Source organism: Tachyglossus aculeatus, chromosome 13 (assembly GCF_015852505.1).
Source record: "Tachyglossus aculeatus isolate mTacAcu1 chromosome 13, mTacAcu1.pri, whole genome shotgun sequence".
Classification (NCBI taxonomy): Eukaryota; Metazoa; Chordata; class Mammalia; order Monotremata; family Tachyglossidae; genus Tachyglossus; species Tachyglossus aculeatus.
In genome coordinates, this window is record NC_052078.1 from 19,011,508 (window position 1) to 19,038,766 (window position 27,259).

General features: G+C 43.1%; 1 protein-coding gene across 1 annotated transcript in view; it reads right to left on the reverse strand.

Moving 5' to 3' along the window:
- Positions 1-387: 387 nt before the first annotated feature.
- Positions 388-27,259, reverse strand: part of GAD2 (glutamate decarboxylase 2) — a 53,495-nt gene continuing 26,623 nt past the window's right edge. Inside the window, exons 11-16 of the mRNA XM_038755848.1 lie at positions 25,300-25,364; positions 21,856-21,934; positions 15,780-15,929; positions 11,930-12,037; positions 10,142-10,231; positions 388-4,386 (exon numbers count right to left, since the gene is read on the reverse strand). Coding sequence (XP_038611776.1) covers positions 4,213-4,386; positions 10,142-10,231; positions 11,930-12,037; positions 15,780-15,929; positions 21,856-21,934; positions 25,300-25,364 — 666 coding nt within the window. The 3' untranslated portion in view covers positions 388-4,212. The remainder of the gene's footprint in view (positions 4,387-10,141; positions 10,232-11,929; positions 12,038-15,779; positions 15,930-21,855; positions 21,935-25,299; positions 25,365-27,259) is intronic.

The window sequence follows — 27,259 nt, forward strand, 5'->3', positions numbered from 1 at the left end:
CAAGGCTATCATTCAGACAGAGAGAGTAACGTGGGAGATCAGAAAGGAAGAAGTAACAGAGGAAAAATCTAACAGTTGAATGTGGATCTCTTTCCACGGACTATGGCTTTATATAGAGTCCCAAAATTAAAAAAAAACAGGAAAGGGAATGCCAAGAGAGAATGATTAATAGCCATCTCACCATGGCCTGTATAAAGGACAATAGAAGAGAGAGCAAATAACTGGTGTGTTGGAGCTGTTGGGGACATTCCCCAGAGTGGTGTCTCACTTACCTGGATATTTGATGCCAATAACTGCTGTGATGATGACAGCAAACAGGATGTAACAGGTTTTTTTTTTAACTCCGTGCGGTCTGCAAGGCTAGAAATGAAGGACAAACAGCTGAGGTGTAACCACAGTTTACCCTTTTATTTGGGTTTAGAGAGACAACACAGAGAAAATACTTTGATCAAACACAAGTTTATATTTGGTAAGAAGAACAGGTTGCCAAGTACATCTTTTCTGGCTGCAGTAAATGAAGTAACGTGGAAAAATGGCAGTGTCTTCCTGAAACACCAACTGTGTACTGTGGATTGGCACATAGAACTAATAAATATAGTGTTCGTACTTAGCGTTTCAAAATAGAAGTGCACGTGCAAGATGTCACCGGGTTATTTATTCCCCTTTCCTACCACTGTCCCTGTACTATTTTTACATCCATGATCCTTTGCACTTCAGGTAGTCAACCGAAAGAAATATCACTTTTTTCCGCTGCCTTGCAGACTTAGTGTCCACATCTGGAGGTTGGAGACACAATCCTAATTGGTTTCTTTAATTCTAAGGAAAAAGAAAGCCATCTCACCTAAAATTCTCATTAAAACCCCCAACTTGTCTCAGCAGACCCCCTCAGGAAGAGGGTCAGAGAACAGCATGCTCTTTTTTAAAAGCTGATATGGAGGGCAGGCAACTAAGCAAGGAGATAGTACAGTACAGGGACAGTTGGAAATGTAGCTCTGACAATATCAAGATTCAACACTGCTACCACAAAGAGAATGACATAGCATTGCAATAATAAGTACAAGCGCATACAGAAACACATGTTGACTTGCAACACTGTACAGTTTAAATCTAAAGTGCACAGCCTCAATCTGAGGTGACAAGACAGTACTAGCAATATAATAAAGGCAACACAGCTACAGACACGATTTAATTCCTTTTCCCACTCCACATCCTTATGACATTACACAAAGTCAATACCATTTATGTATTTCAGAGAAAATAAAAAACACATCACACTTTTTCAGGTATTTTAAATAAACACAATATTGCTTTGGAAACGAAAGTGACCATGGAGAGTCTAGTTAAAGCTAAAAAGTTAAAGCTGGGGTTAGACAGTGTGCTAATTCTAGGGTAACCTTTCTTGGGGAGGACTATGGATATAGTTAAAGATATTTTGATCCAATCCCTGGGGATCTACCTAAGGTTTTGTTCTGCCCTTGTTCAGTTGGTTTAGTTTTATAGGGTGAAGGAGGATTGTAGCTATATAGCATTCTGCAAAAACATCGAATCAGGCAATCAATCAGTGGTACTTATTGAGCACTTACTGTGTGCAGAGCACAGTACTAAGCATTTGGGAGAGTACAGGACAACAGAGTCGGTAGCCGTGATCCTTGCCCACAAGGAGCTTGCCGTTTAGAGAATACAGACTCTCACGGAGGTTGGAGCCTGTCGATAAGAAATGGCCTCGGATTTTGGCCAGAGGTCAAGGATTTTATAATGCCACCTGCTCAACATCCCAGACAACCTTTCCACTTGAAAGGGACCCATTGGATGGCCAGCCCAGCCTCAAACTGAAAGGCATCACAGACTCTCAGAAGCCCAAGCAGGATAGACATTCACTCTGCTAGATTCCAGCCCAATGTAAGGCACCACTGTGATCTCCTGCCACAAAAGGTTGAACTAATGGCCTTGAATAATAATAATGATGGCATTTTTTAAGCGCTTACCATGTGTGAAGCACTGTTCTAAGCGCTGGGGAGGTTACAAGGTGATCAGGTTGTCCCACTGGGGGCTCACAGTCTTAATCCCCATTTTACAGATGAGGTAACTGAGGCCCAGAGAAGTGAAGTGACTTACCCAAGGTCACACAGCTGACAAGGGGCGGAGCCAGGATTTGAACCCATGACCTCTGACTCCAAAGCCCGGGCTCTTTCCACTGAGCCACGCTGCTTCTCTTGAAACCCCAGATGTCAGGCGAGGTGGGCACTGATTCTCAAAGACTGGAAAGAGATGTTTAGGAAGAGGAAAAGCTCCAGCTTCATTCCCAGAAAGACACCAAGGGACTCTGCAGCTTAAACGGGGAGTTGTCTCTTACCAGTTACAATGAAGGTGTTTGCTTGGAGAGAGATGGAGGAAGAAGCCGTGCATGTCTGAAGCTGATGTAAAGCAATTTTTTTCCCCAAAAAACCTGGGGATGGTTATATAAAAGCAAGCTCCTCCAAATTCCAGAGGAACGGGGCCACTGGTTGGCATAAAACTGTTCAAAGGCAGCTTTAGCTATCCCATCCATAGCTAGATCCTCCTTCCCCTCCTTCCTCTCCACCCCTGGAATTGCTCTAAACCCAGCCCAGCTGTCCTAGGTACCGAAGAGAAAGAGAATATGGTTTTTGCTTCCAAAAAAATCATAATTTTCCCGTCGTGTTTCCCGTGGCGATTTAGCCAAGCTCATTTAATGTTTGGGGACTTTTTCGTTCCACGGCCTCCAAAATGCCAATGAGAAGAAGGACCATATCTACTAATTTTCATTCTACTCTCCGCAATGCTGAGCTCCAATCATTCTAGTCACCTTGGGACAACACTCGGGGGGAAACAAGTTGAAAAGACTCAATATGGCATTTCCCAAGGGGAGCTTGGGTGAGTTAAGTCCGCTTCCTTGGAGAAAAATTGATTTGCCTTGGGAGTGGTCTCCTGTCCAGGGACCCCCAGTACAAAGAAAACCTATAATCGTCCACCTGACCTGTGCTGGTGTCTAGGAGGTACATTAACTCTTTCTGGAAACCTAAAGGAGAAGGAAAATGGCCAGTATTCACTCTCCTCAGAGACTCTGGACTTCCCAGGAGGCTGCTTTATTTTCCTGATTCCCCACTGGTTGAACATGCTTCACTCCCCTATTCTCATCACAAGCTCAGGTCCCATTAGGCTTCCAATTTCATTTTCCCTAATTAATCCAAATGGCCTAATTAATAAATTCTGTTTGGAAAGATATTTAGAATACAAAGCACCTACATTCTTCCCAGAACAGGCCACATTTGAAAGCAGAACAGAGAAAGCCGTCCTAATAAAATCTTAGATTGAGCTTTGGCTAGCTAAGGAGATGTTTGCTTAGGGTAGACCGTGTGGAAAATATAATTGGGAAGAGTACCCTACTGTACTGAAATTTATCTTATCAATTGTTTTTAAGAGCTGCAGTACTCTTTTGAGGTTTTGAAATACTAAACCCTAGAGATGTGACAATCCATGAGACATGCAGAAATGAGGTGTCACACCTTTTAAGAATTTATGTAGGCTTATGTTTCAAAATAAGCATTACTAAGTATTCCAATGTGCCTCCATTGAAAGAAAAGAAATCTGGTTTAGTTTTCTGTTTCTGCCCCTGCAGTGTTATAACCCATATAAAATAAAAATCTATACTTTACAAAATAGGATCTTCTCTATATATATATTTCCTTTTGTAAAATTATATGCATTTAAATACATTTGAAATGTTGCTATAGGTAAATTAGAAATTCTTTTCTAATACTATGAAAAAGGCAAGAGTTTTCCTTTTTTAACATACATTTTATGTTCATTTTATCCTTTTCATTGCCCTCCAAAGTATCTTTCATGATGCTTGGGAGCAAAATTGGCACCACTCGATCAAACTATGTTGAACCTAAAATAAATACTTAATTTGCTAACTTTATTCATATTTGGGGAAGTATTTGTAACTATCTTCTATTTTTCCCTCTCGATTGAAATGCAGCCTTTTGTTTCACTAATTATTAAAGAGGTATCTTAAAACTGAAGAAAGGATTTTAAAAGGAGCAATGTTTCTTGATTTTTAGACTGAACTCTACTTTGACATCACAATATAGAAATAGGTTTACTTGGGAACAAACTACAAATACATTCACACAGTTTGTGACAACTTAATTGTCTAGCTAGAGAATTGGCACAGCTTTGAGGACCAGATGATTATAAATCTTGTCCAAGACGTTCTATTTCCTCAATAAGGAAATCAATGTCTTGATGTGTTGCTGCTGGGTTTGAGATAACCATGCGAAAGAAATTAACTTTATCTCCCAGTGGCTGGTAGCTGACCATTGTCGTTCCATATTCCATCATTCTGGCTTTGATCACGGGAGCCACCTATTAAAAAGACCAAATCAAGTGATCATTTTAACACTTTCAATGGCCGAGAAGCTCAAGGGGACAAAAAAATGTCGGTTTGAAAAATACCAATGACTGTGGTTCTGGAAGAGTTGGATGAGAGCTAAAGTCATGCATCCGTGCGGCCTCCCAAATACTTTCCTTGCCTCCCGAGAACGGTAGAGTTCTTAATTTGAGAAGTACTGGACTAGTTTGTGATTTAGGTAGCTTCCCCGTTGGTGGGAAACAGGAAAAATAAGCTGCTGGGTTTTGGGGGGGTTTTTTGCCCTTTCTCTTGCTTGTGACACAGTCATTGTACACCGGCTTGACCCAGAGTAAATATGGAGGCACAACTAGGAAAATTCAGTTTCCTCCCTATCTCTGCAACACTGCTTTTTTTCTCATATGCAGTATTTTCAATTCCTCCATGCCATTGTATTCTGCAATGATTTTTGCCTTGTAATACCTTTTTTTTATTTTAACAAAGTTTCATCTGCATTCAAGGCTATATATTTGAACACATAATTAATCTTCCCGAGGATTCCCGGTCATTTGCATTTACTTATATGATGGCACCTTTGTGTGCTTCTCTCACCCTTTCTCTTCCAGCAGCAGAAGGGACTTTTTCCCATTCTGCATGGCCTCCAGTTCCAGTTTCACCCTTTACTCTCCATCTCCTCCCATTTCTCTCCCTCATTTTCAACTAAAGCAGGAGGTCTGTGGCCAAAATGAGAGCCAAAGCACAGCTAGAAAATCGGCCCCAAAGAGGTGCAGAGCCTTCAATCAACAGGCATGCTGACACTAAGGTTCCCTGGGTATAGGAGGAGGGGCTCCTGGAGGTGAGATTAGAGGTCTGTAACTCCAAAATCATTACCCAGGGTTCCACGTGCAATTCTTCTAAAGTTTGGCCCTATTTGATACGGGTCAATGTAGTGTTTTCCACTGGAAAAAATAATCATTTCAAAAAATGTGCCGGTTTCATGCCACTGTGTTCATTCCTTTAGCCTACAGAAAAATGGTGAATCAGGACTGTACTTATTTCCCCTTCAAGGAACAACTTGGCTTTTTGGGGCCCAACCGCAGTGAGCATGTGCTACCGGCAAAAAAGCTTGGGTTTATCTCAAGACCAAGAATAAACTTAGGTGAAACAAAAATGATCCTGCAAAAAACACTTTCAAAATTACTTTGCATGATGATTTTTCTTGTAAACTTTCATTCATTAATAGTGTTTTGGGGATGTAAAAGTGACTTGGTGAGAAGTTGGCTGGGACGCTGATGGGGAGGAATCAGCTAGGTTAAAAACGGTAAATGACATATGCTGCGATCTTTGCTGTATTGTCCAATGCCGTTGTGATAATCTGTAGTACCATGGTCCAGTTTTAACACTGGAAATTATGCTCTGCAGTATGTTGAATGGAGAGGAAACAATGTTTCAGAGGGATAGACCAAAATATGTCTTTCATACTGTTTTGTGTAGCCAACTTTTTTTTTTACAGCTACATTTTAGACCTCCCCTTAGCCTGCTTTAACTGTATGACTGTCCCTCTATCCTGGACATTGTCAAGTTGTAGGAGCCAACACTGTTCGAAAAGCAGCTGGAGGAGGAAGGCCAGTGAATAAGAAGCAGAATAAACACAACTGTACCACCACAGCCCCTGTTTCCCCAGGTTTACACTAGTCCAGTGCTAGGAAAATAGCCCTGGAATTGTTGCTGGTACAGAATCCTGCCGGAGGCCTCGTCCCCAGATGTGTGAAACACACTCAGAGGATATAAATCTGACCACTCCTGGGAGTGGAAGTACAGAAATGCCAAACTTCAGAGAAGCTGCATGTTTTGATCTTTAAAATTACTGACAATGAATGAATGAACGAAAAAGCAGAAAAGCCTTTTTTCCTAACTGGTCAGCCATTCCTCAGAGGCAGAGACTATACATTGTTGCCAGGAGATCTGGCTTCTGTTCATGAAAGTGAAGCTAGAAAGCTATGTGACTTTAGAGCCTGCACATTTGGCAGATGATCCTTCATAGTAACCAGGTGGTAGGTAACATTTGTACCTAGTTTCTTATCCTCTGAATGGCAAAGGCAGCATTAAGTAAATCTTCAATCTTAGGTACTCACAACCAGTAAAAAGAGATAATGTCTCCACTTAGAGGAGTGAACTACAGGCAAAAATCACTCCTTCAAAGTACCCAGGGCCTGTTTGAAGTTCTGATAAAAACAAACTTATTGATTGGTGTGAAGGTTGTTTTCATCAGCTTCCTTTTTCTTAGCTTAAATTTATGGGCTCAGGCTGGTAGTGGTCATGATGGGAAGTTTGATTACCTGATCTCTTCTCTAATTGAAGAAAGGATTCATAAATTCAGTTCAGCTCATGTCAAAGATCAAAAGTCCAGGTCAGTTCAGTCTTCTCATTTAACCCACAGTCCAAGCAGGCTAGGGACTAAATGCCATTCACTCCCCTCGAAGCTTGAAATTTGCTTGGTTCATTTTTGGAACACAGTAGTGAAATCACAGCTGTTTAAATATAAGGGACTGCTTCCTGAGAATGCCAAAAAGACTACAGAAAGGAGTATAGAATGTCAGCTTGCACTGAACAAATATAGACCCCAATTTCAGAAGAAAAGTCGGATTCCGAGTATAGAATCTCACCGATGGTTAGACTTTTGCCCCCTTCCTGACCCACAGGATTGAATTCCCTCTGGGGAAAGAGAATGAAGTCTCTGTCATTCAGACTGAGAATGAATTGAAGGTATGAGAGGTCTTTGAGAAGCCTGACAATCTCCTTATTTCTGCCAGGCCTTAAGCTTTCCCAATGTTTTTAAAACAAATAACCCAGGGACTATTCGATCGCCAGTCTCCAAAAAGAACCCAGCTGAGAGTTTCATGAACACTGATTCCTGGAGAAAAAAATATAAAACAATTTATTTCATCATGGATTAGCAGAAAGGTGTTTTTATTCCCTCTCTCCATCAGGTGTTTTAAGGTTAAAATGAAACAGGAGACAGAAAAGCTGTGGAAAATGAGACTTTCCTTGAACCGTCTACCTTTCTGTAAAAAGATATCTCTGTTTTTGAAACTGACCTCCTTAAAGGATGACGGTCTAAGGTGTGTGGCGATCTTCATTCTCAGAATCACTTCTGCCCATTTGTAAACCCTTCAAATCTGTAATGAGCTACTCCATGATTCCAAAAGGGACGAAGATAATGGCAGAGTATAATAGAGACAAAAAGGCCAGAGACACTGCTATCAGTGTCCTTGTCTCCTGGTGTCCCATCTTCTGAGGTACTCTTCCTGCATGAATAATGTTGGCTGAACAAAATCCTCAATTACCACTCCTGTCTATCTACCTCTCCCTGGACTGAAGTCATTCCGTCAACAGGTCGGCAATTTTCACTTTTGTCGGCTTCTGTGACTGCAGGTGGATACGTATGCTTGCACAGTCACGATGCAGGTTGCTAACAGGGTCACAGTAGCATTGTTCATCTCTTCAGAGACACTGAGGAGTAGGCAATGTCCTGCATCTCCCACTTAGTGTTCCCTGGCCCTTCCTGAATTTCATTTTGTGTTTGTCTCCTTTTACCTGTTTGGAATGTACCCCTCAATTCTTTTCTGCTCCTTCCATCAGTTTCTCTGTAGTAGTTCTGATAGGAATGGACAATCAACCCTTCAAATTAATTTTCAAATCCCTTACGATGGTATTTATTAATGCTGATATTTATTGAATGATTTCTATGTGTCCAACATGGTGCTTTAAATTTTTAACAACTTGTTATATTTTATCTATCCTGTTTTCCCCATTCACATTACGCAGAAATGGGCAAACTTTCCCTTAACAAACATATGTGGCTCTATCCCTAGTCCATTTCCATGTAGAAGCAGAGTGTTATCATTTGCTCAGAGAAAGTACTTAGGCACTCCCAAAATTAGTTTAAAACAGGATCTCAAACTCCCAAAGTTTGTATCTTAGCAAAACTGGTCAGAGGGGGGTCTTTCCTTGAAGACATGTTTTATTTGAAGAACTTAAGCCAAAAGAGCTATCCTTGTTCCCACTCCATTGTTAGACTTATGAGGAAAGCTGATTATTCAAAGAGATAATATAGCTTTTTATAGAAACATATTAACCCTATGAAGCATCCAGGCAAATAACTAACATATGCTAATCAACGTTCACTTAGACTGTGCACCCCATGCAGGATAGGAACTGTATCCAACCTGATTACCGTGCATCTACCCCAGCCTGGCACATAGTAAGCGCTTAACAATTATCATTTTTTAAAAAAGCCAGACTCTGATTTTTTGGCAAAACTATCAGTTTGAGACACTTCAGTGAATCCCCTTCTATCCATGTGCTAGCACTTACCCAATCATTCAAAACTCTTAGTTTAGTCAATCCCCTCGGTAATAATTATGGTATTTCTTAAGTGCTTACTATGTGCCAGTAGACTACAACTGCAATGTAGAATTGGAAATTCTGGAAACAGTACTTTTGATTTAATTATGAGGTGATCCAGAGTGGATTCTGAAAATTTCTGAAAGATTTTCCTCTATAGGGGATACCATTCTGCTTCAGACCCAGAAAGCATTAAAGATCCAGGAGGTATCCTAGGAGAGGGTGTTTAAAATCGGCACCTTGGGACATCACATAAATTTACTCCAATGGAGTTTTGCCTGTTCTGTCTCACTTCTCAGAAGTTGTCATTATAAAAATATAGTTGCTTGTTAAGAAGCCCAAATCCTTCCAGAGTTCTCATGGGATAGGGACAGCCCCTAGATTATGACCTAGTTTTCAGACCCAAGAAGTACAGAAGTGACTTGCTCAAGGTCATTTTGGGAGCAGCTGAGCCAGGGAGAAGCAGCCTGCCCTAAGAGATAGAGCACAGGCCTGGGAAACAGAGGATCTGGGTTCTAATCCCTGCTCCGCTACTTGTCTGCTGTGTGACCTTGGGTAAATCACTTAACTTCTCTGTGCCTCAGTTACCTCATCTGTAAAATGGGGATTAAGCCTGCAAACCCCACGTGGGACACGAACTGGGTCCAACACGATTAGCTTGTATTTACCTCAGAGCGTAGTACAGTGCCTGGCACGTAGAAGGTGCTTAAATACCAAAAAAAGAGGTGTTGCCTGAAATGGTTTCAGATTATTCCTGCAGTATCAGAACCAGAGCTCCCTTCCTTGTACTTTGCTCTTTTAGGACAAGATTTGTAATCAAGCCTCCCGGTTTAGCATTGGCATTCCTTTATCCTCCTCAGAGTTTTACTGTTTCATACACAGCAGAGAAATAAAGGTACTCCTTTCAGTACATTTTGGAGCCTACTCACTGTGCTGACATTTTTGTTTTGTTTCGTTTTTAAATGGTATTTGTTAAGTGCTCACTATGTGCCAGACACTGTACTAAGTGCTTAGACACAAGCTAATCAGATTGGACACAGTGCATGTCCCAAATGGGGTTTACAGTCTTAATCCCTATTTTACGGATGAGGTAACTGAGGCACAGAGAAGTTAAGTGACTTGCCTAAGGTCACACAGAAAACAAGTGGCGAGTCAGAATTAGAACTCAAGTCTTTCTTACCCCCAGGCCCGTGCCGCTAGGCCGTGCACTTTCCCAATCCGGATAACTACAGCCAGAATATCTTGATTACAAAAAAAAAAAGTTCAAAGGAGTTCAATTGGAAAGCAAAAATTCAACTTCCTAGTTTCATTTTTAAAATGTCTCATCTGCATTAAAAAATATGCTGTATGCACCATGTCATTTACCTTTAAGAGGCGAGTCATCCTTTCTTCATTGTCCTCCATGCTACGTAAACTGGGAGGTATATACCAGAAGCAGACATTTGTGTGCTGAGGCTAGACACAAATAATATCTGTTGTCACAAGCATTATTTTCTGAGCCACCAGTTAAAATTCATTTCTTACCCATCTTGGAGGTCACACATGCACTGAAGAGACACCTAGTGATCACTTAAATGTCGGCAGGAAATATTATCCGTACAAGGAATGACCAGGAATGAATCAAACCAGCAGCAGAAAGGCTATATCAGCCCCTAACTGAAACTCTGAGGGCTCTATGCCAGAGAAAGGCCTTTGGGGACAAAATGTGTTCTTTCATTTTCATGTTCTGACAATGAACAGTCAAGTCACATTCCTCAAAAGCAACACAAGGTGGCCTGGTATTGGGGCAAAGCACTTTAAAACAGGTCTGTGAAAATTTTTGAAGGAAAAAATACTTTAAAGTTCAATTGAACATGGAAAATGATCAAATTTGGAGGTCCCCAGACATTAGGGACTTTGTACCCTTGTTCTCTTGGCCTCCCTTCAATCCAGGCCCTGAATGCAAACACGAATTGGGGCTCACCAGCCTTAGATAACGATAGAACTGGCGTTTAGCCTGCCTCTTCCGAGCTGCTGCTTGCCCATCCTTTGTTAATGCGTGTGTCACTGGGATCTCAAACTAACTCCAAGCCTGGCTCATCCTTACCACCTCCTGCATCCTTTCCCCACTCATGCCGGTCCTGCTGATGATGCTAACCAGTAAATCTGAGGCCAGGCGTAGCCATCCCCTCTTTCTATCAAGGACTAATCATCTGACACGATAGTGTGCTGGGGTAATGCCCTTCACCTAGGTTTTGGGCTGGTGCTGGGCAAACTCCCCAACTGTAAACACCAGAGGTAGGGCTACTTCTGAAAGAGGGACCACCCATCAGTGCTGTTATTTATGGGATCAGGCTGCGGGCCCCCTCCGTATCCACCTCCTCCTCCCCAGGCAGTCCAGAGGACAGGCACTGGCCAAAGCAGGCAGAAGATGGCAGAGGTAGATCGGACTGTCACTTTCCATACTTCTCCTCTGCCATGTCAAATAAGGGACTAGTTCACTGTCCCCACATATACTACTGGACAACAATCCTTGGGTCTAAAGAATGTTCAGTGATGTCATTCTGTTTACCACCCAATTAAATGTCAGTTCAGGGAGTTGGAACACCACTCCATCTCTTGCTGCTTTTTCTGTTAATAAACCAGAAAATATTTTTCTTTTGAGGTCTCCCATGATACTGTGCTACTAAAAATTCTTCTGTTTGGGGCTAAATTGGATAAACTTGAAAATTTAGGTGACGGTTTGATCTCTCAGATAGAATCTGTCACTGTCAATGGAGGCTTTGTTATTGAGCAGTAATGGATTTTCCCCAAAGGTGACCCCATGATAATTGTTGCCCTGGATCATTTATTTCAACTCCAGGAGTGAAGGACCTTTCTCTGAAGGAAATACCTTTCCAAACCTCAGGGGATAAGATGGAGGGAAAATGAGGTAGTGCTCAATGGATGTCAACAGTCACAGCAAGAGAGGGACCCAATGAGCTAGGAAAGATTAAGATTGAGCTGGGCGGTGGTGAAGGGGTTCACCACCAAATAGCTTTTCAGAGGCCTCAGTTCTGGTTTTGAGATCAGTATTTTTAAGGGATCTTCTCCACCATCCCCAGGATGGCTCAGATCTGGAAAACAACATGATTATGTCTGGGTTAGGAATTATTTAAAACCAAAAATCCATACCTTTCCATCAAACACCATTTCATAGCCTTCCCTGTTTTTTATTATATTGTATAGATACTCTGCCAACTCCAGGCATTTATCAATCTGGGCTTCAAATCCCGTAGTTCCCTGAATAAGGAAAGAAACAAAACATTCATCAGTCATGCTTGACTCAGGTCAATTAAGCAGAACTTAGTGAGCACCAAACTGTGAACAGAGTACTGGATTGGGCTCTAGTTGATTCAATAAAAGCAGAAGACATGGTCCCTGACCTGTAGGAGTTTACAATCTTATTGAGTGGGGGGAGACATACATTGTTTTTATAGATAAGAGCAGGGAAAAAAATAAGATGTAATTCATAATAGCAGAAGTATGGAGAAATGAATAAATAAAAGGATCACAAATCAATATATACGGAAGTACTAAGGGTGGCCACACACACACTGCCGTATCAGAGCACTTTTCACACGATTTACTGTATTTCTAGAGAATTACGGGGGCTCATTATTCTGTTCCTTCTCCCACTGCAACATGTTTCTCCCCACTTGAAGCAGCACTGTCTGTTATCCGCAGAAGAGCTCCTTCTCCAGGGGTCATGAACAAAGGCTGGTTACTTTGAACACTTTTTCCCCTAAGTATTCTAAATAACTGTTCTTGGTTCAGGATCCCTGCGAGGAGGAGATTTTCAGGAGGAAGGTCCTCAGCTTGTAATGGGTGGGGTTGGGGGGGCGGTTGTGGACACCAGAGGTGAAATTGTAAAGTAGAAGGCCTGCAGGATCCCCCTGCTAGATGTCACTGCCAGCCATATGTGCCCTATAGGGTCCCCAGACCAGGGTCACATCTTGTAGTCGGCTCTCCGCGTTGAATTGCAGTGGAAATCTAGGGCTTGAATCCGAGCCTCCTAGATGTGATCTATTGAGGTATTTACCAAATACCTATTTGGTGGGAAAGCCAGTTTAGGTGTCTTTTTAAGTCCCCAAGGGTGGCAGCTCATATACAGCTGTAAACTGTATTGGAAGATTACAGTGTTAGGCAGTGCTTTTTCTCCCAGGCTAATTACACCTAAGCCTGGACACTTTATTTTTCAGAAAGGCTTCACTTAATCATCATTTAACAACGATCGATTGATTGCCAACAGAATGGCTTGGAAAACAAATACTTCCCCCTCATCTCTTTTGCCACCCCCAGCCCCAGGCAAGAGCACTTACTGTTGGATTAACACTAACTAGATATAGCTGGGCCCCGGGAGCTGTATTCAAAGTGATAAAATGGGCTTTGTTTCTTGCTTGCAATCTCACTGCAGCAAGGCTCCATTTGGTTCATGCCCCCAAACTGAGAAAGGAGAGACACAATGTCTTCCTTTTTAATATTTGGAGAATGGCGGCAAGCTGCGGGTATCCCCAGGGTTCAAAAAGACTGTCACTAGCAAGTCTGTCTGCCACTGAGGAATTTGTCTGTGGGCCAACATCCCTATGGGTGTTACATGACGCCCCCAGTCCTGGAGGTCATTTTGAGTCCCCCTTTTAGACTGTGAACCCACTGTTGGGTAGGGACTGTCTCTATGTGTTGCCAATTTGTACTTCCCAAGCGCTTAGTACAGTGCTCTGCACATAGTAAGTGCTCAGTAAATACGACTGATGATGAGTCAGGCCATCTCTGGCAGGCCAACTGGCCCGGTGACAGTTGGAGAATTCTGAACCACCCTAGTTTAGCTTTGGGGTGGAACACCTCTGGGGCAGCAAGGATGCTTGGTCCAGAGTCCTGGCCATTAGGAAGCCTATTTATTAGATGAGAGGGTTGTGTGGCTCAGTGGAAAGAGCACGGGCTTTGGGGTCAGAGGTCATGGGGTTCAAATCCCGACTCTGGCCATTGTCAGCTGTGTGACTTTGGGCAAGTCACTTAGCTTCTCTGTGCCTCAGTTACCTCATCTGTAAAATGGGGATTAAGATTTGTGAACCCCCCCCCCGCCCCCCCTTGGGACAACCTGATCACCAGTGCTTAGAACAGTGCTTTGCAAATAGTAAGCAATTAATAAATGCCATTAAAAATAATAATTATTATTATGGTACTTGTTAAGCTCTTACTTTGTGCCAAGCACTAAGCGCTGGGGTAGATATGAGGTAGTCAGGTTGGACACGGTCCCTGTCCCACTTAGGGCTCACACTCCTAATCCTCATTTTACAGATGAGGTAACTGAGGCCCAGAGAAGTGAAGTGATTTGCCCAAGGTCACAGAGCAGACCTGTGGCAGAGTCGGAATTAGAACCCATGACTTTCTCACTCCCAGGCCCGTGTTCTATCCACAGAGCCTCGTTGCTCCTCCTGAAGGAATCCTCACTCAATCAATCAGAGTCTTCAGGAACCAAACAAATACCGTTTAAAAAAAAAATCAGAGGACATGGGTGGGGCATAAGCATGCTGTATATCAACCCCCTTGAACTGGATGGAATATGATCAGTGAAGGGCGCCCAGGGATGCCCCTAATCCAATCCAACATATACCTGTATTGTGTACCCACTGATAGAAAACACAGCCCTACACTCAGGTAGATGCTTCCAGTAATTATGCTGTTATGGATTCTTCCCCCTGAGTGAGTGGGCTGGGGGCTAAGGGGCCTGATTCGTCTTTGCCAGGCTTCTCAGACAAGTACATAAGGAACAGCTGCCAGGGTCAATGCCAGTTGCTTCTGCAACAGAGGCAGAACAAGCGTCCTGTGCCTCCTGTATTATAACTGGGACATTGTGGAGCGTGGGGCAGGGCAAGAGGGTCAGCTCCCCCCAGTCCTTGAACCCAGCAAGGGAAATCTCCACAACTCTATCAGTCTTTCTCCCACTGGGCTGCAGAAGGGGATAGCAGTCAACCAGAATGAGACACAAACAATGACCATGGCCAAGGGTCAAGGCGCAGACAGACTTCCATCACCTATGAGAAATTCTTTACAATTTTACTTCATGGTGTTTACTTCCATCGCTGAACGAACACATTTCACTCAGGCAGAGTGAGCTCATCTCTATGCCTTCACGGCATGTAGTTAGGTAATGGTCTATCTGCCAATGCAAAGAACAAAATGTCCTTGGGAGCATTGCTAATGCTTATGAGGTTAATATCCAGCGTTTTCCATCAACACATGCCGTCGCAGATGCCAGCTGAATGTTCCCCTCCATTTGCAGCAACACACTGTATTATTACTGTCTTCGAATGGAGGGTTTAAAACGGAACCTGGTGGCTTGGTCACTGATTTGTCATGTTTAGGTTAGGAATCTGGTTAAAATAAAAAAACATCTTCGTGCTTTCCGGCCTGACTGCATTTCAGCATAATATTTATGCTGTTGGACAGCTACAATTAGGCCCAGCAACAACTGCTCATTATCAACCTTCAGTGACGAGGGAGCTCTTATCGTAAAAGCTCTGCAAGGTAAACAGAGGCACGGCACAGAGAAGGATGATGAGGTACTTCCAGGAAAAGGAGCTGTATTTCTAGGTGCTGACCTTTTTAATGCCACAAACAAGCTTCATGAGTTTCTTCCCCACTTGTTGCTCTCACAAGAGGTAATTTATGTTTTGCATTAGTTACCCCAGAGTGATCAATCACCATGGAAAAACGGAAACACCTAAGGGTGTGCTTTGAAAAGCAGATTGGATTCATTTTCTAGATGAATCAACCTTAGATGTAATTTGGTTGCAAATGAAAAAGGTAAACAAAAATGATTATGTCTGTCCCACTGACACCCACTCAGATCAATGAAGAATGCAAGGGACGTTTAAGGGAAGCATTTCCATTTGGGAGCACAGTTCATAGCACGGTATGGTGGAGTTTGAAGAGATCTGTTTTCCACCTCTAGGACACTAAAATCAACGCTCCCCTGGTTTACCTTTGCTCTCCACATTAGCCATAGTTTGAAAACATCGACGTGGCGCCCACACTGCAGAGCTTTGTCTCCCGTGTCGTAGGACAGGTCGTAATGCTTGTCTTGTTGAAAGAGGTAAGATGCATGCATCTGATTGCAACTCTGCATCAAGCCCTGTGAGAGCAAGGGGGAAAGGAGAGGCCATCAGCATATTCAATTACTTGTTAGGCTATTTCATCCTAATGTGTCTGTACTGCTTCCTGCCTCATACTTGTTCTTCTTCCAGATTTCATTACCTGTGAATAAATTTTGTATGCTCCCTCATTAGACTGTAAGGTCCTTCAGAGTAGGGAACATGAATTTTGCTACTGCTGTGCTCTCTCAAATGCTTAGTATGGTGCTTAGCACTCAGAAAGCATCCAATTAATGTCATTAATTCTTCAGTCCTTCTCTTCTCCCTCTCTGCAGTCTCACATTTCCTCCTGTCTTCAAGACATCTCTATTTGGATGTCCCACTGACACCTTGAACTTAACATGTCCAAAACAGAACTCCTTATCTTTCCACTCAAACCCTGTCCTCCTGCTGATTTTCCCATCACTGTAAACAGCATCACCATCCTTACTGTCTCTCAAGCCCATAACACTGGCTTTATCCTTGACCCTTCTCTCTCATTTAATGCACATACTCAATCTATCCCTAAATCCTGTCACTTTAACCTTCACAACATAGCTAAAATCCGCTCTTTCTTCTCCATCCAGACTGCTAACATGTTAATCCAAGCACTTATCCGATCCCACATGGACTATTTTATCAGCCTCCTTGCTGACCTCTCTGCCTCCCCTCTCTCCCCACTTCAGTCCACACTTCACTCTGCTGCCCGGATCGTTATTCTACAAAAACATTCAGTTTATGTTTCCCCAGTCCTCAAGAACCTCCAGTGGCTGACCATCCACCTCCCCATCAAAGAGAAACTCCGTACCATCAACCTTAAAGCACTCTTTTTCACCTTGCCCCCTCCTACCTTAACTGGCTGTTCTATTACAACTCAGCCCACACATTTTGCTCCTCTGGTGCCGACCTACTCACTATACCTTAATCTCATCTATTTCGCTGCCAACCTCTCAGCCAGAGCCCTTCTCTAGCCTGAAACGCCCTCCTTCATAGCCAACAGACAATTACTGTCTCCACCTTCAAAACCTTATTGAAGACACATATTCTCCTAGAGAATTCTCCTTGACTATTCATTTACCCTTTTCTGACTCCCTTCTGTTGCCCTGAATTACTCCCTTTATTCACCCCTCCCTCAGCCCCACAGAACATATGCACGTATTTGTAATTTATTTATTTATATTAATGTCTGCCTCCCCCTCTAGACTGTGAGGTTACTGTGGGCAAGGAATGTGTCTACCAACTCTGTTACTATTCTATTTATTTTGTTAATGATGTGCTTATACCTTTAATTCTATTTGTTCTGATGATTTTGACACCTGTCTACATGTTTTGTTTTGTTGTCTGTCTCCCCCTTCTAGACTGTGAACCCGTTGTTGGGTAGGGCCCATGTCTGTATGTTGCCGACTTGTACTTCCCAAATGCTTAGTACAGTGCTCTGTACACGGTATGTGCTCAATAAATACGATTGATTGAATGAATGAATGTTATATTGTACTCTCTCAAATGCTTAGTACAGTGTCCTGCATGCAGTAAGCACTCAGTAAATACATTAGATTGATAAATGAAGGGCAACCCTATTAACACTGCAGAAGCTTGAGATGTAGCTGGTTTCCTGTGGTAATTTTCTGGGTTTTTTTATACGAGCTTACAAAACAATCTTTTATGCTGATAAGATTTTGGCCCAAGCTGAACTGTTCAGATCTTCAGCACTGAATAAAATGCACTGTGCAGTTAGGAAAGGTGGGGTTTTGGGGTTTTTTTTTCACCCCAGTCAGCTTGTCATTCTAGGCTATAGGCTGGACAGGGCTTTAAAAGGTGTCATTCTTCATTCTGGTTAGCTGACTGCTAATCTTCCTCCCAACCAAATAAGGCCCTCCGATAAATCAAGTTCTTGCATTGTTGAAAAACTCCTCCAGTTATATTCCATTTTGTTTGAAGTACAGGAGGCCCATCCTCAGAAACTAATAATGGCCTTCAGTCCAATCCAACTCTCGGCCCTCAGTTCACCTCTGTTTCCCAACCTCTCACTGGACAAGAGAACTTGGAGAAAGTGAAGAAAGCAAGAATTCCCCTGTTGGGTGTTCAGTTCATATCCTGAGTATCTTCTGGGAGTTACAATTACAGCTGAATTCCAGACTTGGTTTGGCAATAACATTGCTTGTTCTACGGTAAATACAGGGTAAGTTTGGTTTCTCCGTACTTTGAATTGGGACTGTGTTTTCAATGGCTAGTTTGTAGTCTTGAATTGAGTGCCAAGTAACCCAGAAGAGAATGTCCATTCATGCAGTACAGAAGGGATTATAGGTCATTCTTGGGTCTTTTCAACCAATTTCACCTACACAGATACAATCTCACCATCAATAATAAAGGCTAACTCTCTGTCTTTCTCACTGCACAGCTAAACTTCAAAGCATCTTTATCTCAAAATAAAAAAAAGTTTTCTCAGGTCATTTCATAAAAACGGCCCTGAATTGCTGTGATAACCTAACTGGCTTCAGTCCTAGGGTCCATATCACCATTTTACTCTCCCATAATCCAATTCTATGTAGAGTGTCAACCAGCGCCTCAATTTGGAATTTTATACCTTGGGGTGGGGAGAGAGGACTGTTTGAGAGGTGGGAAGGACTGAAGTTATTAGGACAATAAATAGGGAATCTAAGGATTTAGGCTGGTTTTCAGAGTGTTTAAGGTTCCTTGGTGGTTTTCTTTTATTATTATCCTCCGTGTTACTTCTGTGGGGTTTAATGTGCCTCTAGGGGTCTTGGTGGTCCTGGTCTTCAAGGGTTCCTTGGGGCCAAAGGCCATAACTCTTGGGTCAGAGTCAAGTCAGGCTTCCTCCAGCAAGAGGGCAAGTAATTCCTGACTCACGGTTCCCAAAGGGCATGCTGAGTATGGCTCAGCGCTTAGAACAGTGCTTTGCACATAGTAAGCGCTTAACAAATACCATTATTATTATTATAACCACCAGCCAGAACAGTTCCCAATATAGGCCCTTTCCATATTCGGTCTCTACAGCCCAAGTAGGAAGAGCCAGAGTGCCAGATCTGAGAGCCTGCACACAGTAAGCGCTCAATAAATACGACTGAATGAATGAATGAATGAATGAATGAGAGCCAGTGAGAATCCAATTCGGGTCCAAGCTCTGATCCCTACATAATAATAATGATGATGATGATGGTATTTGTTAAGTGTTTACTATGTGCAAAGCACTGTTCTAAGTGCTGAGCACTGTTCTAAGCGCTAGATCAGTAGGATGGAGCCCTGGGGAAGGCCTGCAAGGCTGGAAAATGAGAAGCAGGCTTGTTTCCCCCAGGCTGGGAGGGAGAGTGATGGTAATCCTGCTCTCTCTGGGGAGAAATGACCTTAGTCACAAGCATGGCATAGGGTCAGCAATGCAATGAGCTTGATTTTCCCCCTCTAAGAGCACACATTCAAAAGAAAACCATAATCCAAATCAGCTGCTCTGGTTTGAATGAGGTTGGCACCATGATTGCCCAAGTTGCTGATGGCCATTATTTCAACAGAGTAAAAGCTGGAAAAGTTTACAGAACCAATTATGTGATAAGCTAAATAACTGCTTTGGTACATGTCATTTTACCCTCACTAAAGTAAATGATGTTTGAGCAACTCCTTTTCCATACTGAATTGCTTTAATAGCCATAATGATATTTTGTTCAAGATAATGACAATAATTTTCCTACTCTGGAGTACCATAACCACACAATAGAAAATGGGCACCTGGGTGGTGAGATCGAACTGTCCCCAAATAATGTATGAATCATGCTTTCTGACTGAAAAGCACTGTTAGTTCCCCAGAAGGGCCTCCCCCCCGCACCAACATCGCATCAACAGCAGGACTATTTATTTCTTCATCCATAAGGCAGTCCTGATTAAATAAAGGCCTTAAGGCAGAGTTTTCATCTTCCTCATGAACAGGACTATTTCAAACATCATTGAAAGGGACCGTTATTTGGCAGAAATTGGCCCTAAAGTAAAATGGAGCTAGAGTTTCAAAGAGGGCTTGAGGACAGGCAGCCAAGCCGCTTCCTTCTTGTAAGGTGGAGTCCATTTTTTTGGTTCATACTCCATCTTGGTTGTAAGTGATTATTCAGAATAGAAAAGCTCCAAGAATAGTTAAGAAGATGATGACTTAGAACAGACTCTCTCAGCACTGACTCAGTCTCCAAAAGCTGATGTAGGAGTCTAAAGACACTTAATATTGGGCCCTGGGGGAGTGCTGGGGTGCCCTGGCCATATTTTCTTCCCCTTTCCTCAGGCCTGGACTGCTGCTCTTCCTACCAAAAGCACTTCCAGCAGGGTCAGGTTGAGGTGTGGGTGTTCTTCAGGGAAGTTCAGGGGACCCTCCTTGGGGTTTCACTGCCCCAGGCCTGTCAGAACCTTAATTTGGCTCAGACTTTATTTTAGGGGTTTACAGTGGGTGATGTTTAGGATGGTCACTGACGGCACTTCCCGGATGTGCCTTTGACAACCCAGAAGTAGCAGGTGTACATTGCGATATACGGGTTATGCAACAAAAAATAATGACACCATGTGGTACTTTTTGTGGAAATCTACAGAATTTTTGAGCCGGTAGCCTGGGGCACCCTGACATCCTCCCTTGCTAAAGAGCCACTTGTGGTCTCCTTCTAGGACGCTGAAAATACGGGGACCATTTCTAAACTGTGTGTGTATGTGTATGTGTGTGCATGGGAAGGTGATAAAGGCAAATGAGTTCTGTCTGTGGGTCCTATGGGCACCGAATGAAACTTGCCCTAGAGAAAGCCACGAGTGGACTCCACTTTCTTGCAACAATGAGACACACCCAGGAAGTGACTCTTCCCAGCTCCTACGGCAGAGCTTCTCAAATTTCCCAATCTGAGGATCCCATTGGCACAACCCAGCAGTGCTTGGCACATAGTACGCACTTAACAAATACCGTTAAAAAAAAAGTCCCCGAGGATACCTCCTGGATGGGGAGATGGTAGATGGTAGAGAAGCAGCATGGCTCAGGGGAAGGAGCACGGGCTTTGGAGTCAGAGGTCATGGGTTCAAATCCCTGCTCCGCCAATTGCCAGCTGTGTGACTTTGGGCAAGTCACTTAACTTCTCTGTGCTTCAGTTACCTCATCTGTAAAATGGGGATTAAGACTGTGAGCCCCCCCCGTGAGGCAACCTGATCACTCTGTAACCTCCCCAGCGCTTAGAACAGTGCTTTGCACATATTAAGCGCTTAATAGATGCTATCATTATTAGTAGTAGTAGCAGTATTGTGCTGACTCTGCTCTTAGCCACTACTTTGAGAGAGGGAGCTCTTCAAGTAGGATCCCCCACCCCCCGCCATCCTCCTCCTTGGGGGTGAAAACTGGGGAGCCGAGGCAACTGTGGTGTGGGCTTCGACCTCATTTGAGCAAATACTGGCCTGAAAAATTCCAATTCTGCTCGAGCAGGGGTGTGGCTCTTGGAGTGAATTGGAGTAGGAGTGGAGCCTGAATTGCTTGATAAATAGGATCGCCTGATTGATCTTCACACCCTCTGGGGTGAAGAAGGAGATATTTACTCTTGGGATGCAGTTCTAACCTTTGTAATGCAAACGTCGTCGCTAGACCAGGCACAGGGCGGGGCTGCCCAGCCCGACTGGAGGTTGGGAGCTCACCGCCCGTGAGGGAGAGAGAGTAAAGCGACTCTATTACTCAATTTATTTATTTATTTATTTTATTTGTACACATCTATTCTATTTATTTTATTTTGTTAGTATGTTTGGTTTTGTTCTCTGTCTCCCCCTTTTAGACTGTGAGCCCACTGTTGGGTAGGGACTGTCTCTATATGTTGCCAGTTTGTACTTCCCGAGCGCTTAGTACAGTGCTCTGCACGTAGTAAGCACTCAATAAATACGATTGATGATGATGATGATGATGTGAGAGAGACGTACCTCTTCTCTAACGAGCAGAGCCGAACACTGCAAGGGGACGCCCATCATTTTGTGAGGGTTCCAAGTCACAGAGTTGGCCCTGAAAGAGAGAAAGCATCTGGAGGAAAGGCTTTCGGAGAGGAGGAGACCAATGACCGAGGCTCTGCGGTCCAGCAACAGGGATGCTGGGTGACCTTGGGCAAGTTATTTAACTTCTCTGTTCCTCAGTTTTCTCCTTTGTAAAGTGGGGATTAAATGGCTGTTTTCCTTCCCCCTTAGACTGTAAAATCTAGGTGGGACAGGGACTGGGTCTGATCCGACTGTATTGCACCTACCTCAGTATTTAGTGCAATAGAAAGGGGTTAACAAATACCACAATTAGTGCACAGAACAGGATGAAACAGCAAGTTCAAACCCTTCGCTGGTGAGCAGGGAGGGAGCGGAATCAGAGGCATAGCAGGAAAAGGCCAGCAGAAAGCTAGTTTTCCAGATTATGGGGACTAAGACCAATTCTGGTGAAAGTTCGGCTGACTTACTATAATGGGGTTTTGGCTCTCAGGAAGATATGGGACCAGTTTTGTTCAATTATCCGAGCCTTTTTGCAATTACATGTTCCAGCCTCCGATAACGAGTCCAATTAGGTAGCCAACTTCTGGATAATCAGCTTGCCCCTGCAGGAGCCCAATTGGTACCTAATTTTGGCTTTTGTAGAGGGGGATTATGGGATATTGTGGGATATGTTTGTACATATTTATTACTCTATTTATTTATTTTACTTGTACATATCTATTCTATTTATTTTATTTTGTTGGTATGTTTGGTTTTGTTCTCTGTCTCCCCCTTCTAGACTGTGAGCCCACTGTTGGGTAGGGACTGTCTCTATATGTTGCCAACTTGTACTTCCCAAGCGCTTAGTACAGTGCTCTGCACACAGTAAGTGCTCAATAAATACAATTGACTGATTGATTGATTGATATTTGCTAAGGTATTGTCAGTTTCATGGAAGCGAGCTGTACTTTCAGAACAAAATGAAGACATGCCCTGCCTTATTTTCCCTGCCCCCTCCCTCCCTCTCTTCCTCCCTTCCTCTTTCTGTTACCTTGGTGACAGTTCTGAGCCCTCACGAAAACCTTCCTTAGAAACAGACCTATAGTTATGTTCTGAGTCCTTGCAGTGGTGCTCGGAGCAAACCCAGGCACTGCACCACCATCACACTGCTCTTCTGGGAGGATGTGATACCTGTCTTGCCACCCTAAAGGGTGTTTGGCTCAGTAAGGGCTGGGCTGCATCGGTTGAATTGTGTCATTTTCCGAAGAATAAAAGCCACATAGATATGATGAAAAATGGGGGCCCCACAGAATGGTCCCTGGGTCTGGTTGCTTTAATTGGGTTGCATATTATCCAGATGAAATGTAAACCAAATATCCTAAATATCCTTACAATATGCCTCTCCAGTGTTGCCAGTCCAACACTGCACAAGCAAGACAAGGTGTGGGGGAAATAGGGGCTTATACTCTAGTCCTGACTCCAGAAGCGCAATGTCTTGTCACTTCACACTTCCAACCTCTTTGAGGATGACGGTAACTGTAGTTGATCAAATGGCCCCTTCAATCCCTCTCCCCTCCCTCCGGCCCCAATCGCATTAATAATAATAATAATAATAATAATGGCATTTCTTAAGCGCTTACTATGTGCAAAGCACTGTTCTAAGCACACTGTATTTGCTCAGATGGGCCGGGCAAACGCACAACGAGAGGGTCAGTTCCCTTAAAATAGAACCACCATTGTAGTCGCAACCTGAACAAGAGATCTGTCCAGACCACAACAGAATGCCCGATGAAGCCTTAAAAAGGACTTATTTCAATTTACCAGGGAAACCGCACATCCCAGGAATCCTTGCTGGCACCAGCGAAGATTCTGGTCTTTCAGATCTCTTCAGGTCTTTAGAATAATTTCCTGAGGAGCCTTTGCATCCTGGTGCAATCTCATTGCTAGCTGGGGAATGGACTGACCTCTGATCTTCCATACAGGGAGCTGAAACTCTGCATTAATGGTTGTGACATTAGAAACACTCCGGTTTAAGGCTGACAGTAGAAGGGTTGGATTATCGAAAGAAGGACCGCTTGTCACGGATTTTTTTTTAATGGTATTAGTTAAATGCTCAGTGTGTGCCTTGATGGATTGATTGCCAGGCACTGTACTACGTGCTGGGTTAGGTTCAAGATAATCAGGATACATATATACCTGTATATATGTATCACCTGTATATATGTATATATGCCTGTACATATTCATTACTCTATTTATTTATTTATTTTACTTGTACATATCTATTCTATTTATTTTATTTTGTTAGTATGTTTGGTTTTGTTCTCTGTCTCCCCCTTCTAGACTGTGAGCCCACTGTTGGGTAGGGACCGTCTCTATATGTTGCCAACTTGTACTTCCCAAGTGCTTAGTCCAGTGCTCTGCACACAGTAAGCGCTCAATAAATACCATTAAATGAATGAATGAATTTGATTTTACTTAGATTTTGATTCTGGCAATTGGGTTCTTAGATTTTTCAAATCCTTGGAAGGCTGTTGAATGATATCAGTGAGGCGGAAATGATGATTCTTTGGGGAGTCAGAAATTGGTGGTAGAGCCTTGTCATCAATCAGAATTTTACAAGGTTTAGAGAATGGGTAACAATTGAAGGGAATGCCTACTTTTCTCTGAGTTAGATTGCAATAACCAGGTTGGACCAGTCAAACATCCTAAATGAGATTTCAAAACCCTCACTTCCTCTCTCCAAGTATTCCAGGACGGACTGTGGCCTGAAGAGATATTTTGCATTACACAGGATGGTAAACCATTCACTGGCCCATCCAACTTAGTATGCTGTCTCCATCAGTGGCAACTGGATGCTTGGAGGGACAGTAGGGTATTGTTATTTTTTCATCCATTCTCCAAAGTAGGGATGTACTATTAAATCCTCTAACTTTCTCTCTAATAGTTCATTATGAATCTCTCAGCCACTAAATTAAACAGAATTTTTTTAAGCCTCATTATTTTTTGCCTGTTTTAACTTCCCAAGGAAACAAATTCCATGTTTACCATCCACTGTATGAAAAATATCTTCTCTTTCCTTTGTCATGAACTTGCCACCTTTAAGCCGCCTACCCCCATCCCCTCATCTGGTGCTTTGGAAGTTAAAACAGCAATTCCATCTTCAACCTGCCCACCCCCAAACAATTTTTTAAACTCCAATTGGGTCCCCTCTCAGTCTTCATCCTCTGAAAATAAAGAGTTCTCATCTTTTCAATCTCTTCACGATGAAGAAGCTGTTCCATCCCTCTGATCATTTTACTTTTCCTTCTCCGTACCCTCTCTGACACTTGTCCATCCTAAAATGCGCTGACCAGAACTTGACAAGCCAAGGCCTATAAAGTCAAGATTAAAATACCCAAAATTCATAGTACCTACCTCTCCACACCATTTAATTTCCATTTATGTTTCCTGGACATGAGCAATCCTCCACCCCATGCTGCCTGAAAAAAAAACAACCCAAAATGTCAAGAATTACCCCCATATTGTTCGAAGAACATTTCATTCATATTGTTCTGGCTTCTTCAGTCAGGGCCTACAGGACCAGTTAGTGATCAGCGTAGACGCAAGGCAAGAAAGAAGCATGTGATGGGGCAGATACGTCATGAAGTATCTCATGACCTTCAGGAAGATGAAGGGTGGGGTTGACGGTTAGTGGATTCTTCCAGGATATTAGATCTAAAGCCTACTTAGGAGGGGGAGGTGTGCGGGGGAGGGAGGTTTCTGGGAGAAGGAAATAACCCACGCTTTTACAAATGAAAGCCCTGGGGATGGACTCTTCTGTGTTCATGGGACTCCACAATCCCAGAATTTAGATTGTGGAGAATGTGCATCCTGGAGAAATCAAGCATAATGTCCACTTTCAATTCCAGAAATACAATGTCACCTCCCCCAAACACTCCTCCTGTATTTATTCCTGAAGCCCAGTTTGGAGATGGGCTTGTTAAAGTTTCAGCCAGTTTACAATGGTTACTAGATCCCTACTCTCCAGTCTAGCAGGGGCGGGAGATGGGAGTGGTAAGGAAGTGTGCCAAAGTGAGCAGGATTGGGCGGGGTATCTTTCTTATAAAGCTAATCTCCCTGGGGATGGGGTTAATTTTGGCGGAATCACTCCACCAGTGAGTGTATATCAGAGCAAACCGATTGTTTCCAACAAAGAACTCAACTGTGGAGAAAATTCATTCAGTTGTACTTATTGAGCGCTCACTGTGCGCAAAGCACTGTACTAAGCACTCAACTGTGTAAGACACTTCCTAAAATAAGGCCACAGTGTTACTCCTTGGATCTGAGGATGAACCCTCGCTATGGTCTGAGGGGGTTTCCCTCTGGGGGAAACCATCCCTTTGGTAGGATCCTGGATTTTTGACATACTTTGACAGTGAAGTCCAGTGTTCCCCATTATACCATCACCTCGCTGCCACCGCCACACTCCTCCCATCCCCTGGCCAGCCCCTCCAGTCAAGAATCCTATATAAACAGCAGCTGTCCCCATGGACAGTAGTCCAGCTGGCTCTATCTGGGGCAATGATTTGCATCGAAACTGCCCCCTTTGAAAAATTATCCACATTAGACACCTGATAAACCACTACACACATTCTGAGAGAATCCCCTTAAATGGGCAGTGTTGCCCCTAGAAAACATTGGGATCTTCCAGATTAGGATTTTCCCCATGGGATTTGAGTGGGAAGTCACTTCAGCCAGGATGTCAGATCCCCAACTCAACCCTCAAAGTGACTACACAAATGACCAGGGAATCTATGAACTTTTCTGCTTAGTTTGAATACGTGTGGGTGATTGTACATCCCCAAAGCCTTTGACGGTGACCAAGATTAGAAGCCCAAATCTCTCAGGCTATTTTGCCTTTGCCAAACTGTTAGAAATCACACATGATAAGAATGTCATATCTGCATCCTGGCCGGATCAAATCGTCTGCTTTCTTCACCAAATATGATTGTGTGATATTTTCTGTAGAAAGTCTCTCACGCTAAACCAAACTGATCCCCGTATCAGGTCTTTAGAGATATACTGAATGGCTATGATTTGTGGAGGGCCATATGGAAAGAAGAAATCATCAAGGAGAAAAATGAATCCTTCCAACAAGAAAATCAATCCTACTTTTTGAACTTTAGAGCGTTATTTTCTGGCTTGGTTCATGAATAAGCTCCCTTGGCACAGGGCACCAGGAAGTAGTCATTGTTTATTCCTAAGCTTTCTGTTTCAGGAGCCCGTTTGTAAAAAGCCAGCAGGGGATAGAAGATTTATTGAGGGTGAGAATCATGCTGGGATTCTGTATATATGTATATATGTTTGTACATATTTTTTAAACTCTATTTATTTA